Source organism: Phyllostomus discolor, chromosome 1 (genome assembly GCF_004126475.2).
Source record: "Phyllostomus discolor isolate MPI-MPIP mPhyDis1 chromosome 1, mPhyDis1.pri.v3, whole genome shotgun sequence".
In the NCBI taxonomy this organism is placed as follows: domain Eukaryota; kingdom Metazoa; phylum Chordata; class Mammalia; order Chiroptera; family Phyllostomidae; genus Phyllostomus; species Phyllostomus discolor.
The window spans coordinates 54,185,996-54,199,220 of NC_040903.2; the positions used below are offsets into that span (position 1 = coordinate 54,185,996).

At 39.8% G+C, this 13,225-nt stretch overlaps 1 protein-coding gene and 1 long non-coding RNA gene across 4 annotated transcripts in view; one reads left to right on the forward strand and one right to left on the reverse strand.

The window, feature by feature from the left end:
• Positions 1–2,428, reverse strand: part of ZEB1 (zinc finger E-box binding homeobox 1) — a 188,479-nt gene extending 186,051 nt beyond the window's left edge. Inside the window, exon 1 of one of the 3 annotated variants that reach the window (XM_028507699.2) lies at positions 2,333–2,428. In XM_028507699.2, the coding sequence (XP_028363500.1) occupies positions 2,333–2,390 (58 nt within the window). In that variant the 5' untranslated portion in view covers positions 2,391–2,428. The remainder of the gene's footprint in view (positions 1–2,332) is intronic. The other 2 variants (XM_036022628.1, XM_036022625.1) reach the window with 2 other exon arrangements.
• Positions 1,958–9,196, forward strand: LOC118499959. Its single transcript, XR_004902477.1, has 2 exons — positions 1,958–2,120; positions 2,873–9,196. It is a non-coding gene; the product is annotated as an uncharacterized LOC118499959 (long non-coding RNA).
• Positions 9,197–13,225: the final 4,029 nt, after the last annotated feature.

A 13,225-nucleotide genomic window follows, 5' to 3' on the forward strand; every position in this document is an offset into this window, starting at 1 on the left:
GTTTACAGCAGCTGCACAGACGCTGGGTGGCTCAGACTCACATGTCACACATATGTCGTCAGCAACAAGAAAAGCCCCTTTCTATGGCGATGAACATTTTACATAAGGTAAAAAGCGAACAGCCCTTTCCGAACCAACTTACCTTTCATAAAGCCACATCAGCAACAGCGGAACAGCTCAATATAGAACACACACTATTTGACGCTAAAACAGGAAATTAAAATTGCAATAGCCTATGCTCTACTCCTTGCTGTAACAAGTCATCTCTCTCCACAATGAAGATACCAAATATTAGTTATCAATCGTAACTGATAGACGCTTTTAAAAATGTTTATTTGAATAACCAAAAGCATTCAAGAAAGCTGTGATTTTAATGTCGAAGGCTCAAATATATTAAAAATATGTTTACGATTAGAAGGAAACGTCTTGAAACAGCATAAAATCTTCGTATCTGATTCTAGACAGGAAATCCCACACAAAATCTAAAATTGCCAGGAAAGGTTACAAAACCTTGCGTTTCGCATCCGAGAGGGGAGGGAGAAAGGGAGCCCAGGAGCGGGGGGTGGGGCAGGGGTAGCGCGAGAGAGTTTTTACTTAAACACATATTTCCTTAATTTTTTTTGGAAGATACAGCGATCCCAATATAGGTGCATTTATTTCCTTATTCTTAAAAACTCATTTTAAAAATAACGCAGAAACCCAGACGAGCCCCTCGGTCCGAAATGTACGTGTAATTCCTTATATAGCCTGGGCCGCAGCCGGCAGCAGAGCCGTTGCCGCCCATTATTATACAAACAGGTACCCGGCTGGCGGGCGGGGGCCTCTCCAAGCGCTCACGCCGCCCCCGGGCGGACAAGTCTCGCCCCTCTCACCACAGGAACTGTCCAGACAATAACAATCAGCAGACATTTCACCGCTGAATAGGAGGGAGAGAAAGCACAGAATCGCCCCCGAGATAGGCAGAAATACAATCAACTTACAACGTCTCTCCAAACTGGAAAAGGCCACTGTGCAACAACAACCACATGTTCGGGTCTTGCTCTCAGTCGCTTATTTATTATTTATTTATTTATTTGAAACTCTCTCCCAGGCCGAGGGGTGTGTATTTCCCTGCACATCAGCACAAATCAATAAACATTGCAGCTGCAGCTGCAGCAAGAACAGCCGACCCGCGCGTCCGTCCGTCCTCCCACCCCCTCCCCCATCCCCTTCCACCCGAGACCGTGAGCGCCATCCAAGCTCCATTATCCGGCTTCAGCGCTCCGAGCGTCCAGGCCAGGTAACAACTTCCCCAAAAACCGAAAGAGAAAAAGAGAGGCGTACGCACACAGCCCCATCCCAGTGCGGAGCAGGAGTCCTCCTGGGGGAGGGTGCTCTGTCTGTGGTGCTTCGCCTGTCTCTAACCAGGTAACAACTCTACAAACACACCCGCTGCCCAGCTCTCCGCCATCCACGGATCGCCCCTAGCAGCAAGTAGGCGCCCACTGCTGCCCTATCGTCCCTGCTGCCCCACCAGCGCCCCACAGGACGTGGACCTCACTCTCGGGGCTCGCCTCTGCGGCCCAGGGCGCGCTGGCTGCGGGGCGGGGGAGGAGGGGCACTTAGGGACCCGCGCCTCCGCCGCTAATCCCCACTCTGCGAGCGCGCCCGCTGGTCACAACTTTACCGCTGTCGGCCGAGCCTGGTCCGCCCGCGGCGCGCCCCACCGGCACCCGCGCACACGCGCGCACGGACAACACGCAGCCGGGCTGCCCCGTCCCACCGCCGAGCGCCTGCCCGGCCCAAGCCGCGGGGCCCCGAGCGACAGCGCGGGCCGGGGCCGCGGCGCGCGGAAGCCACTTTGCACAGCCAGGAACGGCACAAGTTAGTTCCCAGCTCCACCGAGCCTGGCGCTGAGGGGAAATATAGCGAAGGGGGCTGAAGAGGAGGGGTAGCGGGGAGGCGCGAGGGGCAGAAGAGTGGGGAAAAGTGCGAAAAGAAGCAACAGCCGCTCCACCCGAGACCAGAAAAGTGAATGCCGCGTCCCGCCCGCCCGCCCAGAGCCGGGGATGCGGAGGCAGCGGCTAACGGTCCAGGGAGGCGGCAGAGGCGGCAGAAACCGCTAGGCGGAGAGAGACCAGGTAAGAGACATAACGGTTCAGGGAGAGCGAGCGGCCGCGGCGCGGCTCCGGCAGCTGAGGGGGGCAGAGAGCACTACTTTCTACTTTCCCACTCCACTTTGCCCGTCCCTGCCCCGGCCGCCCCCAGCCCGGCTCGCCCCCTCACCCTCGGGGCGCCCCGGCTGCCCGGCTCCCCCTGACTCCGCCGCTCCCCGGTCTCCTCCGCCACTCACCGTTATTGCGCCGCGGGTTCGCCTGCTTTCTGCGCTTACACCTGGGGCCATCCGCCATGATCCTCTCGCTTGAGTCTAAATGCTGGAGTCACCTCCTCCCCCTCCCTCCCCCTTCCCCCCCCCACCCCTCCGCCTCCACCCCTCCCCCCTCCCCACCGCACCTGGTTTACGACACTCGCGGCTTTACGACATCACCTTCCTTACACCTAGAGCCGGTCGCTCTACGGCCGGAACCTTGTTGCTAGGGAGGTGACGGTTTGCGGCAACCGTGGAAACAGCTGAGTTTGAATTGAGGGGCGAGGGGAAAGTTTCCCTCAGGTGTCCTGGGTTGGGAAAGAGGACGTTAGGAAACTTAGGGGATGTGGCCAAAAGGGCAACAGGCTGTCAGAGCGGGAAAGGTAAAGTAGGAGGGTCCGCGCTGTTCTGTGTCTCAACTGGCCACACCCGCCGCAGCTGCCTGGGGCTCGCGTGGGTCTGGCTAATTCTCGGGACCCTGCGCCCTCCGAGTAACCTGAGCAACCTATTTCCCCCTTCTTCAAGGCTGAGCTCTGCTCCCACGCAGCGCTCGTCCGCTCCCTGCACCCTGGGGCCCCGGAGCGGGTCGTGCCCGGGGCTCCCCGGGAAGTTCCCAGGATTTGTGGAAGGGCAAGTTTGAGGAACAGCGAGAGACTGATTTGGGAAGCTCAGCCTCTGACGACGAGGACACGCGACGTCACGAGAGAGGCTACCTGACCCCGCCGTCCTCACTCCCTTCCTCTACACGGACGCACGGTTTTCCCCCTTAGCAAACCAAGTTGGGACGTGACTTCAATTAGAACTTCAGCTGGACTGAAGGAGAGGCGAGAAGTTCCGCTTGCAAGCTACCTCGGCGGTAAAGCGCAATGAGTAATACCCACACTGTCTCTGTCTCACTTCCTCATCCGCACCAGGCTCACCTGCTGTCACCTCGGCCTTACCCCGCCTGGCCGCCCTGCTCTCAGAGCTCCTGCCGGCTTTCCCCTTACAGTCACTCCACGAAATCAGAGGCATAAGATTCAGAGTGAAGGAGTAAACAGGCCACGAATTACTACCTAAATGGGCAGTTGTATAGGACTTTAAGGCAAGAAACACGACTGACAAATGTGGTCTTTTGAGACAGATTGCTGATTTTTATCTCAAGTCTCTGACTTTGTATAAGTTTGGGGGATTTCTTAAAGGCAATATAAATAATAGCACAAATACCAAGGAAGTTGAATCTTTAGTTGGTAGGACTTAGCTTTCCCCTCCCCCCACCTCCCTTTCCAATGGGGAAGTGTCTTTGGGAAGAACTTGGTGGAATAAATGAGCTGTATTTAAAATAATATAGTTATAAATTAATAGTATAAGAATTATTGGGAAAACTGAAATGTGCCTCGCGGCTCATTTCACCAAGCACAATGCTGTCACAGTATATGCTCAAAAATTTGCCATACTTATGGCAGGATTCCTTATTATGTTAAAATAATCATTTAAACATGCTCCAGAATTTTAGAAGATTCATTAATAATCTTTTCAAACCTTTCAACTGAAATAAATTCACAGCTGAAGCCTGGTAATTTAAAATTAGAAAGTTTAATCCTGAATATAGATGAAAATTTTCTTTCTCACATTTACTTTGGCATTTTGAGAAGTGAATGCATTATTTATTGGTGAGTGGAATGTGGCTGTAAATATGCTTTGCTGTGTATTATGTCTATATATCGACTCTCACTGTCAATGCCAAAACTAGAATCATTATTTGTGGTGATTACTTTTAAGTACAGGCAGTTCTCACTTTCCTCAACACCATGTTAACTGAACGAGTGTGTATCAGAACCAGGACCTTGCCCATGCTTTGCTTGGTTTAAGTGGTAAATTTCCTACCCTTTTAAGAGCATATAATGTTCTTCAGTTGCCATCTGAATCAGATTGTAGACTTTATCCTTTGCTAATACTGCCCCTCCCCGCCCAAACACACACATCTCTTTTATACTTACCCTAATTTCCAATCAGAAGGGAAACAAATACTTCCTAACTCTGGCACACATTTTATTTATTCTTAAACTTAGGAAATATCACACATGCCATTTGGTTTGCTCTTTCTGAAGTGGCTGTTCTGTACCTCCCAGGTTTCCTTCATTGTTCATCCTCACCTTGAAATCAGAGACAATGTGAAGGGACAAATCAAGTAGAAGTCATTTTCTTCCTTACTTTAGTGCTTACTGGTATTAGTTTAGTTAGCTTGGGCCAGATGTATTTAATTCCATGTAGACAGATAACTCTTTTTATTTGTTTGTTTTCTTCTTCATATCTTCAACATCAGCACCTAGCAGAGTACCTAGTCTCATAATAAGTAAATATTTCTTAAATAAATTTTGTTGACTTTTTCTGAATTTGTTCTTAGCTTTAAAGTAAGGATTGTTTACCTTCATCATATTAGTTCTTGGGAGCAGTTGAAATCATGGATATAAAAGCCATTTGCTGTCATTTATATCCTGATTTATTTTGAGACAATTGCTCTTGGTTTTAGATTCTCCATAATCATTTCCCTCAAATGATAACTTGACTCACTCATATTTTTAAATATGCAAAGGAAATATTATTAATATCCTAACTCTTCTAATACAAATTTTCAATTTTGTAAATCTTGTAATAATTATGTATATTATAAATTGAATATTTGACTGATATATTTTGTTTAGTGTAAATATTTCCAAAATTATTGAAATCTAGACTGGAAAGAAAGCAAACAAAAGTAAATCTCAGAATAAATTGCTGCTTTAAACCTGATGCGTATGTGATGGTTCTCTCTTAAATATAACTAAAGAATTGGGAAAATTCTTTAGAATAAATTTACTAAAATTTAGGTTTATTTAAATCAAACATGATGGGAATACTAATAAAATTTTAACACTCTGTGTTAATGGTTTTTAATAATTGCAGTTCCATCATACAATATATATTCAGTACGTGCTATTTTTAATGTCAATTAAATATTAATGCTGTTTTTAGTGATCACTGGGATATACTGAAGGAGAAATATTCTGAAAATGAATTGCTATAATCTTTTCTAAATTTACAGGAAAATGTAAATGAGTAGAATATTTTCAATATTGAGTTGTTTTCTATAATTTTTTCATGAACCCTTTGCACCTACTCTTTGCTTTTCATATAAGATTAATATATAAATGAGTGTAGAATTTGACATAGTCATTTTAAGTTTAAAGTGTAGATATTTCACAGTGTTCCACATCAAGCCTATGATTTCCATGTGCCAAAGCTCCTGAACACATTTGAGAAATATAACTTAATGATCCTACAATCTTCATCGGAATACAAAGTTCATTATTTTCACAGAGGGATAAAAATATTAATTGTGTTAATTAATTATATTATGTGATTTTAATATTAGAGGTTTGAAGGGAAAAGAATAAATTTGTTAATTGTTTTCCATCAAGGTACAGAACTTAGAATCCTCTAAAGTTGATCCTCAATCCTTGGCTCAATAATGACTCTGAATATGTGTTTTACAATGAGACAAAACAGGGCCACGGTCATTTCACTACCACTACCTGCAGTTTCACCGAATTCTACAATGACCGAGTCAGGAAGAAAACATGACTACCGAGTGGTATAGAAATTGACAGTTGTCTTTAGGACCCATGAATAAAACCCAGAAGGGAATAAGAGGGAAAAATGTTTTCACCGGACCTTCATGTGATTTTATTATTTACTGTATCACAAGATGGTATTGCCCACTCTGGGGAATAAGGCACCTATTTTTAATATAAGTCAGTGAAATGTTAACACAGAGAACTTCTTCATTTGGGAGCCAGATTTTCAGGAACATGTCTAATATAGAGAAATGTAAGTATAAACATAGAGGTTTGAAAGATGTTAATGAACATCCAAAAAGTAAAATTAATCTTTTCCATAAAATCGCAATAAAACAGATTGCCTTTAAAGGCTACTTCCACAGAAGATAGATTGTAGTTCCTAATACTGACATCACATATGAACATGGATAGCATTTTTTTCTATACTAAACAATTATAGGCAGTTAGTTTGTGTAGGGCTATCCAACCCGCGGCCCACGGGCTGCATACAGCCCAAGATGGCTATGAATGCAGCCCAACACAAAATCATAAATTTACTTAAAACATTATGAGATTATTTTGTTTTCATTAGTGTTTGTGTATTTAATGTGTGGCCCAAGGCAACTCTTCTTCTTCCAGTTGTGGCCCACAGGTGCCAAAAATCTGGAAACCCCTATTGGAGAGAGAGAAAGCAACATGAATATTTTGTATTAAGTGAAATTTAGTTATTCACTATGATTTCAGAGGTCTCATATATGGTTTCTACAGTTTTTGTTTTTCTCCCTTTGTCTCCATGTATTTCTTTTCTCTGGCATTTTAACTTTTAGCAGCTGATTGGTTCTCTTACAGAGTATGTCTGTTTCTTTGATCTACAGTATTCCACAGGTCTTCAGTTACAATCACTGCCGCTGTTCAATCCTTGCAGTATATATATTTAATATATTTCCAATGATTAACAGGTTTTAAATGCCCCACCATAAACCCACATAAAAAGGTGGTATTGAGACACACCAACTATGTTCAAATATATCCACAGCTTTAAGATCCCTGGTCAGACCCTTCTAATACTTGAATGCCTTTATTTCTTTGCTCACTCTCTCTATCGTACTTACATAAATAGATCACACACTGTGCCCCTCTCTACTATTTTACTGTTTAATGATTCTCTTCCATCTTTGTCCCAACTGTGACACAGCTCTGTTTGGATCAATTCCTTTCCTCTTTTTGTTAGCATTTTTGAATTGCCCTCGCTCTGTAAAATATTTTGCTTTTTCATATTATTGCTAGTTATTCTCTGTCTTTCCGTGCCCTTGGAGGCCAATTTCTGTGGACATCATGGAGGCTCCTTTACCCTCTGGTTTCTGTATATTTGGTTTCAGCCAATTTGGAGTCATTGCCAAATGATCAGAAAGAGGAAAGAGAGAAGTCAAGGTACTTATTTTACCTTCCCCCATACTCCCTCCTGCTTGCCTGTGGCCTTTGGAAGTAGCTTCAGTCCTGTCTACCTGAGGTCATGGCTCTGGTCAGACGACCCTATTGCCTTGGCTACAGGTCTTAGCAAGCTTTAAAAACTGCACCTTTCATTAGTCCTTGCAGGCCTAGGAAAGGTGGTGGCTACCTCTTGTTGTGAACCCTTGGGTATGTTATCACTTATTGGTTCCCTTAATGCCTAAACACATCTCTGTAAATAGTCTCTTCCTCAGACTGTCTTCAGTTTACCTTTTGAGTGTGTCATTTATTTCCTGCAAGGTCCCTGAGTAATACACATATAGAAGTAAAATGCATTTTTCACCATATTTATTATCCACCAAGAATTATACTTCTGTTAATTACAATACTAAAGTTTAAATGTGATGTAAATGTCATTCATTTACCAAATATATACTCATGTTCTAATGTGTATATATGCAAAATCTGGTAAATACTTAGAAATTTGTCAGTCTATTACATAGTAATTATTAATTAATTATTTATGGAATGGAGGCCCACCCTAATTAATCTAAAATCTGGATGAGGCTGCAGAGATAGAGAATCATCATAGGAAGATGATTGGAATTTGAGACCTTATAGTGAAAGCAGTTGTAAGCCATGAAAGGGTTTTTTAAAAAGTCAAGTATCCAAAGTATGCAAGATGTTAGTGTTCTGTGACAGAAAAGAAAAAGTGAACGGAACATCCAGTATTAAGAGAACTTTTTTCCTCTTGAATACTCATTCAAAAGAATAACTCAGCAAGGAAAAGCAATACAGGTAAAAGATACAGTTATGCAAATATAGCACAGATGAAGAAGAACCTTTCTACATTATATTAACAAGTAGTATAATGCTGTTGTTAAAACTTAAGCAGTATAAAATAATATTCCCAATATACAATATTAGTAAAATTGTTTCTGGTTATACATTGTTGCAGTGGTTTTCCAATATCCTAGTACTGCCTTAGTACATGGCAGGCCCTGAAAATTACATGATGAATGAAAATTAAAAAAGAGGCTCCAATATATTCTTTAATACTTGACATTTTTTCCACTATTATGTTTACCCCAGACTAATGCATAATAGCTAACATTCTTCATATTCAGATTCTAATCTGTCTTCCAGATTAACTTGTATAAGGGATGGGGCAAAAGTAGGCTTGCAGTTGTGAATATATGAAATAGTTTTTTCTTGTGTTATTTATTATTGTATTAATTGCCATATAAGCAACTGTAAACCTACTTTTGCCCCACACTCTATTGCCAAGAGGGCAGATTAGTTTTCTTTCCCTGGATTTCAGCTTATCTCAGCACTTCTCCAGGAGTATCAGGCATCTTGAAAATTGAACAACCAGCCCCACATAGCTAGTAATTCCCTCACATCCTTCAGAGCACCTTTTACATACCACAGTTGTAGCTTTTATCACTTTTATGTATGTTTTACATCTGTCCACTCTCCTAGTCTGAACTTCTTTATATTTCCTCCCCAAAGCAATGCCTAATGGGACACATGCTCAATAATTATGGAAAAGAGGGGAAGTTCCTGCCATTTGTGAATCATTCCTACACTGGAGTTTTGTGAAGAGTAAATGAAATTTTGAATGTGAAGTGTTTTACATAGTGCCTGGTAGGTGGTAAACAGTAAGTGATGGATAATAAAAACAAAAGCAAATTCTCAGTGATCAGAGTTGGATATTAAGAACATAATCCACTAGAAATACCTATACAATGCCTTTTTGTTCAGGGCTAAAAGGTCATCTTTCTCCCTGAAGATGTTATTTCAGGTATAGGTAGAATGACTATAATTGAAGGGCAAAAAGAAGAGATGATATTAACACATTTAACATCGGTTGGAATATTTGTTGTATTGTCTAGAAATAATGTTGGTTTACATTAGCTATATTATCTAAGGAGTTACCTACACAATAAGTAAACTTACTACCCTAGGATAACTAACAATTTTTGCCCTGTAACTAGATGACATGTAGTCCTTTTAAAAAATACAAGTTAAAAATTATGAAAGACAATCTGGCTTAGTTTTGTTTCTTAGTTTGTTTGTAACAGACACCAATACAAACTGGTCCAAGCAAAAAAAGATGGGAATTTATGGTAAGTAAATTTACCACCACCTATCACAACCCCCTCTACACACACAGAAAATCCAAGAGTAGGAAAGCAGTCAGGCCTCTCCCAGTGAGGAGTTTTGGAACACTTTTAGATAATGTAGACAGCACCTCTATTTCCTATCTCTGCATCTCTCTTTGAATCTATTTCATTTTCTTCTAGGACCTACTGCTGTGCATGAAGGTGGTATCAGAAGAGGTATGAGAAGATATTTAAACATGTCCACTGTAACATTATACAAGATCAATATTATTCAATATGTTTTCACATTTTTAGTTTATATAGTTAAAATAATGCCTAGTTTTTGCCACATAGATGAGAACTACATATAATTTAGATTTTATGCTGTTTTTGCTTAACATATCACACACATTTCCTATATAGGCACATAACCTTTACACTTGAATTATTTTACTTGAATAATATCCCTCAGATTGTTATACCATAATTTAGTAAAGCAGTTACATATTGTTGAACATTTAAATTACTTTTCATTTTTCTTGTTATTTTGTGAAGGATAAACATTCTTGTGGTATATTATTTTTTGATTCTTGATCATTTCCCAGGAAAATATTCTCAAAACTGCAATTATATAGTCAGTTGAAATGAAAGTGGTTGTATCTTTTTAAGTACATAGCTTGCTTTAGAAGAGTTGCACCAATACAGGGTGTGGCAAAACTGGTTTACAGTTGTGAGTATACAAAACACAGTTTATTTTGTATTATTTATTATTGTACTATTTTCCATACAACTGTAAAGCTACTTTTGCCCCACCTAGTATGCAACACCACTAGAAAAAAGAGTTTTTGTCTCACCATAATTAAAAATTTTTTGAAAATTGGTAGCTAATCACACTGATTGAAAACATATGAGTTGCTCAAAGTTTTAAAATATGTACATGGCAAACAAATTAAATGCACTAATGAAGAATATATATAAATATGTAATAAACCCCATACTGGATTAAACCAATAATCATTCCAGCTCTGGATTTGGAGACCTATTTAAGTTCCTTCATGCCTACTATTACAAAAAAAAAAAATCAAACAAACCATATATGGGTGTGTTTATTTAAAACTTCCTTATTAGTGAAAGAACAATTTGTGTTTCATTTAGATTTTGATTAAGCTTGTCACTAGATATTTTAAATGTCTAATAGTATTTAGAATTTTTATTAAAACATTCTTGTTTGCCCTTAAGAAATAATCAGTCAACTGCAAGGATACCTTTTATATGCTAGCAAAATTTAGCTATTTTTGCCCTAGCCGGTGTGGATCAGTTGGTTGGAGCATCTTCCCATGACTTGAAGGTTGCAGCCCGATTGCCAGTCAGGGCACATGCCTGGGTTGTGGCCCAATCATATGATTCCCAGTCCACATGTATATGGGAGGCAACCAGTCCATGTATCTCTATCGCATCATTGTCTCTCTCTCTCTCTCTCTCTCTGTCTCTCTGCCCTTCTCCCTATCTCCCTCGCTCCCTTCCTCTCTCTCTAAAAACAATGAAGAAATGCCCTTGGATGATGATTTTAAAAAATAAATAAATAAGCAAGAAATTTTGGAATTCTTCAGTAAGTGTACTTGACTATTAAATAAATTGAAGAGTAAACCAAAGGAGTTCCTAGGAATATTGTGCAGTAATTTAAAATAAATTAAACAGCTAACTTGAAAAGCTCTCAAAGTTAAAAAGTAAAGTCAGGTAAAAAAAGCAAGGTGAAGAACAGTTAGCTACCACATATACATGTGTGTATATAGATATAGATATACACACATACAAGTAGTTACACACATTTATAAGTACATAGGCACTCTGTGGAAGGACACATGGTAGCAATGTTTGCTTTGGGGACGTTGTTCTGGGAGGTTGAAGTACAGGAGAGAGAGATAGACTGACTTTGTACTTAATGTCTTCATATTTTTAAGTTGTGTACCGTGAACACATTTATCTATTCAAAAACATGAATAATGGCAGTTTTTAGTATTGGGTCCAAAAGGCTACATAATCTTCCTAAAAGCTGTGTTGTATGTATGGTTCTGTATTAAGGAGTGGTACTTATAATCTAGATATTCAAAAAGCTGCAAGATATATAGTCAACTCTCAGCCCTTTTAACAGGTATACACATAGCATGGTCTAACAAAATTACAAGTCTGCCAATATTTTTATAGCCAATATTTTTACTTTTTATCCACGTTCAAACTGTGTAATTCTGGCCAGTTTCCCCCTTAGCTGATTTTCTATGGTAAATTATTATTGTAGTTTTTGTTATTATTATATTTTTACATTGTACACATTAAAGTTATGTCAATTATATATTTTTTCTTTTTTAATTTTATTTTTATTATTCACACTATTACAGTGTCTCCATTCTCTCCCCCTTTGTTCACCTACACCCAGTCCTCCTCTGCCTTCCCTCTGGCCACCACCACACTGTTGTCTGTGTCTATGGATCATGCACGTATGTTCTTCGGCTAATCCCTTCACCACCTTTCATCCAGTCTTTCCTCTCCGCATGCCTCTGACAGCTGCCAGTCTGTTCCATGTATCCATGTCTCTGTTTCTATTTTATTCATCAGTTTATTTTGTTCATTAGATTCCACATATAAGTGAGATCGTATGGTAGTTGTCTTTTACTGACTGGCTTATTTCACTTAGCATAGTGATCTCCAGGTCCATTCAAATTGGAAAGGAGGAGATAAAACTGTCATTATTCACAGATGACATGATATTGTCCATAGAAAACCCTGAAGGCTCCACTAGAAAGCTACTAGAACTAATAAATGAATTCAGCAAAGTGGCAGGATCCAAAATTAATATTCAGAAATTAATGGCATTTTTATACACCAATAATGAACCATCAGAAACAGAACTCAAGAAAATCCTATTTACTATTGCAACAACAACAAAAAAATAAGGTGTCTGGGAAACAACTTAGCTAAGGAGATAAAAGACCTATACTCAGAAAACTATAGGATATTGAAGAAAAAATTTCAGGAAGATAAAATTAAGTGGAAGCATATACCGTGTTTATGGGAAATTCTTAATCTCAGATGGATTTTCTTGTTCTCCTCTATCAACATTGCCTTCATCTGGCAAAGAATACTTAGAAAGTGGAAGAACCCTTCAATATTAGCAAAAGATGAATGAATAATATTTATGAGTACACACCCAATTCTTTACTGTGGATATAATCTTGGATAAATCACCTAACTTCTGTGAGCCTGAGTTCCTTCTCTGAAGAATCAAACCTAATTTCCCTACATAAATCAAAATCCCCTACATACTCACAGGGTTTGGGTGAGTATAACATGAGATCATATTTCAGGGAGATATCTTGAAAATTGTACTATAAGACAGTTTTGAAGTTTCACTGTACAGTGCTACTGCATCAATATAAAAATTCTTCCTAAAGTCAGATAATAAATTTCAAATAAATAGCTCTTTTGTATTTTATTAGAGCCTATGTAGTGTTAACTCACTTCAGTAACATAAATTGAGTTGATTATTTTTAATTTCTTTTTTCTCTTGTTCACCCTCTGATGTAGGTACTTTTTATCAGTGGAAATGTAAAAAACAAACATACAAAAGCAGAGTAAAAAGAGGTCCAAATTGAAATGCTTTATTAAATATTTGGTTTATGTTAAATCTATGCAGATAGAATTTTGAAAAGTAATTTGATTTTTCTTTTTTGAACATTTTGCAAAGGAAT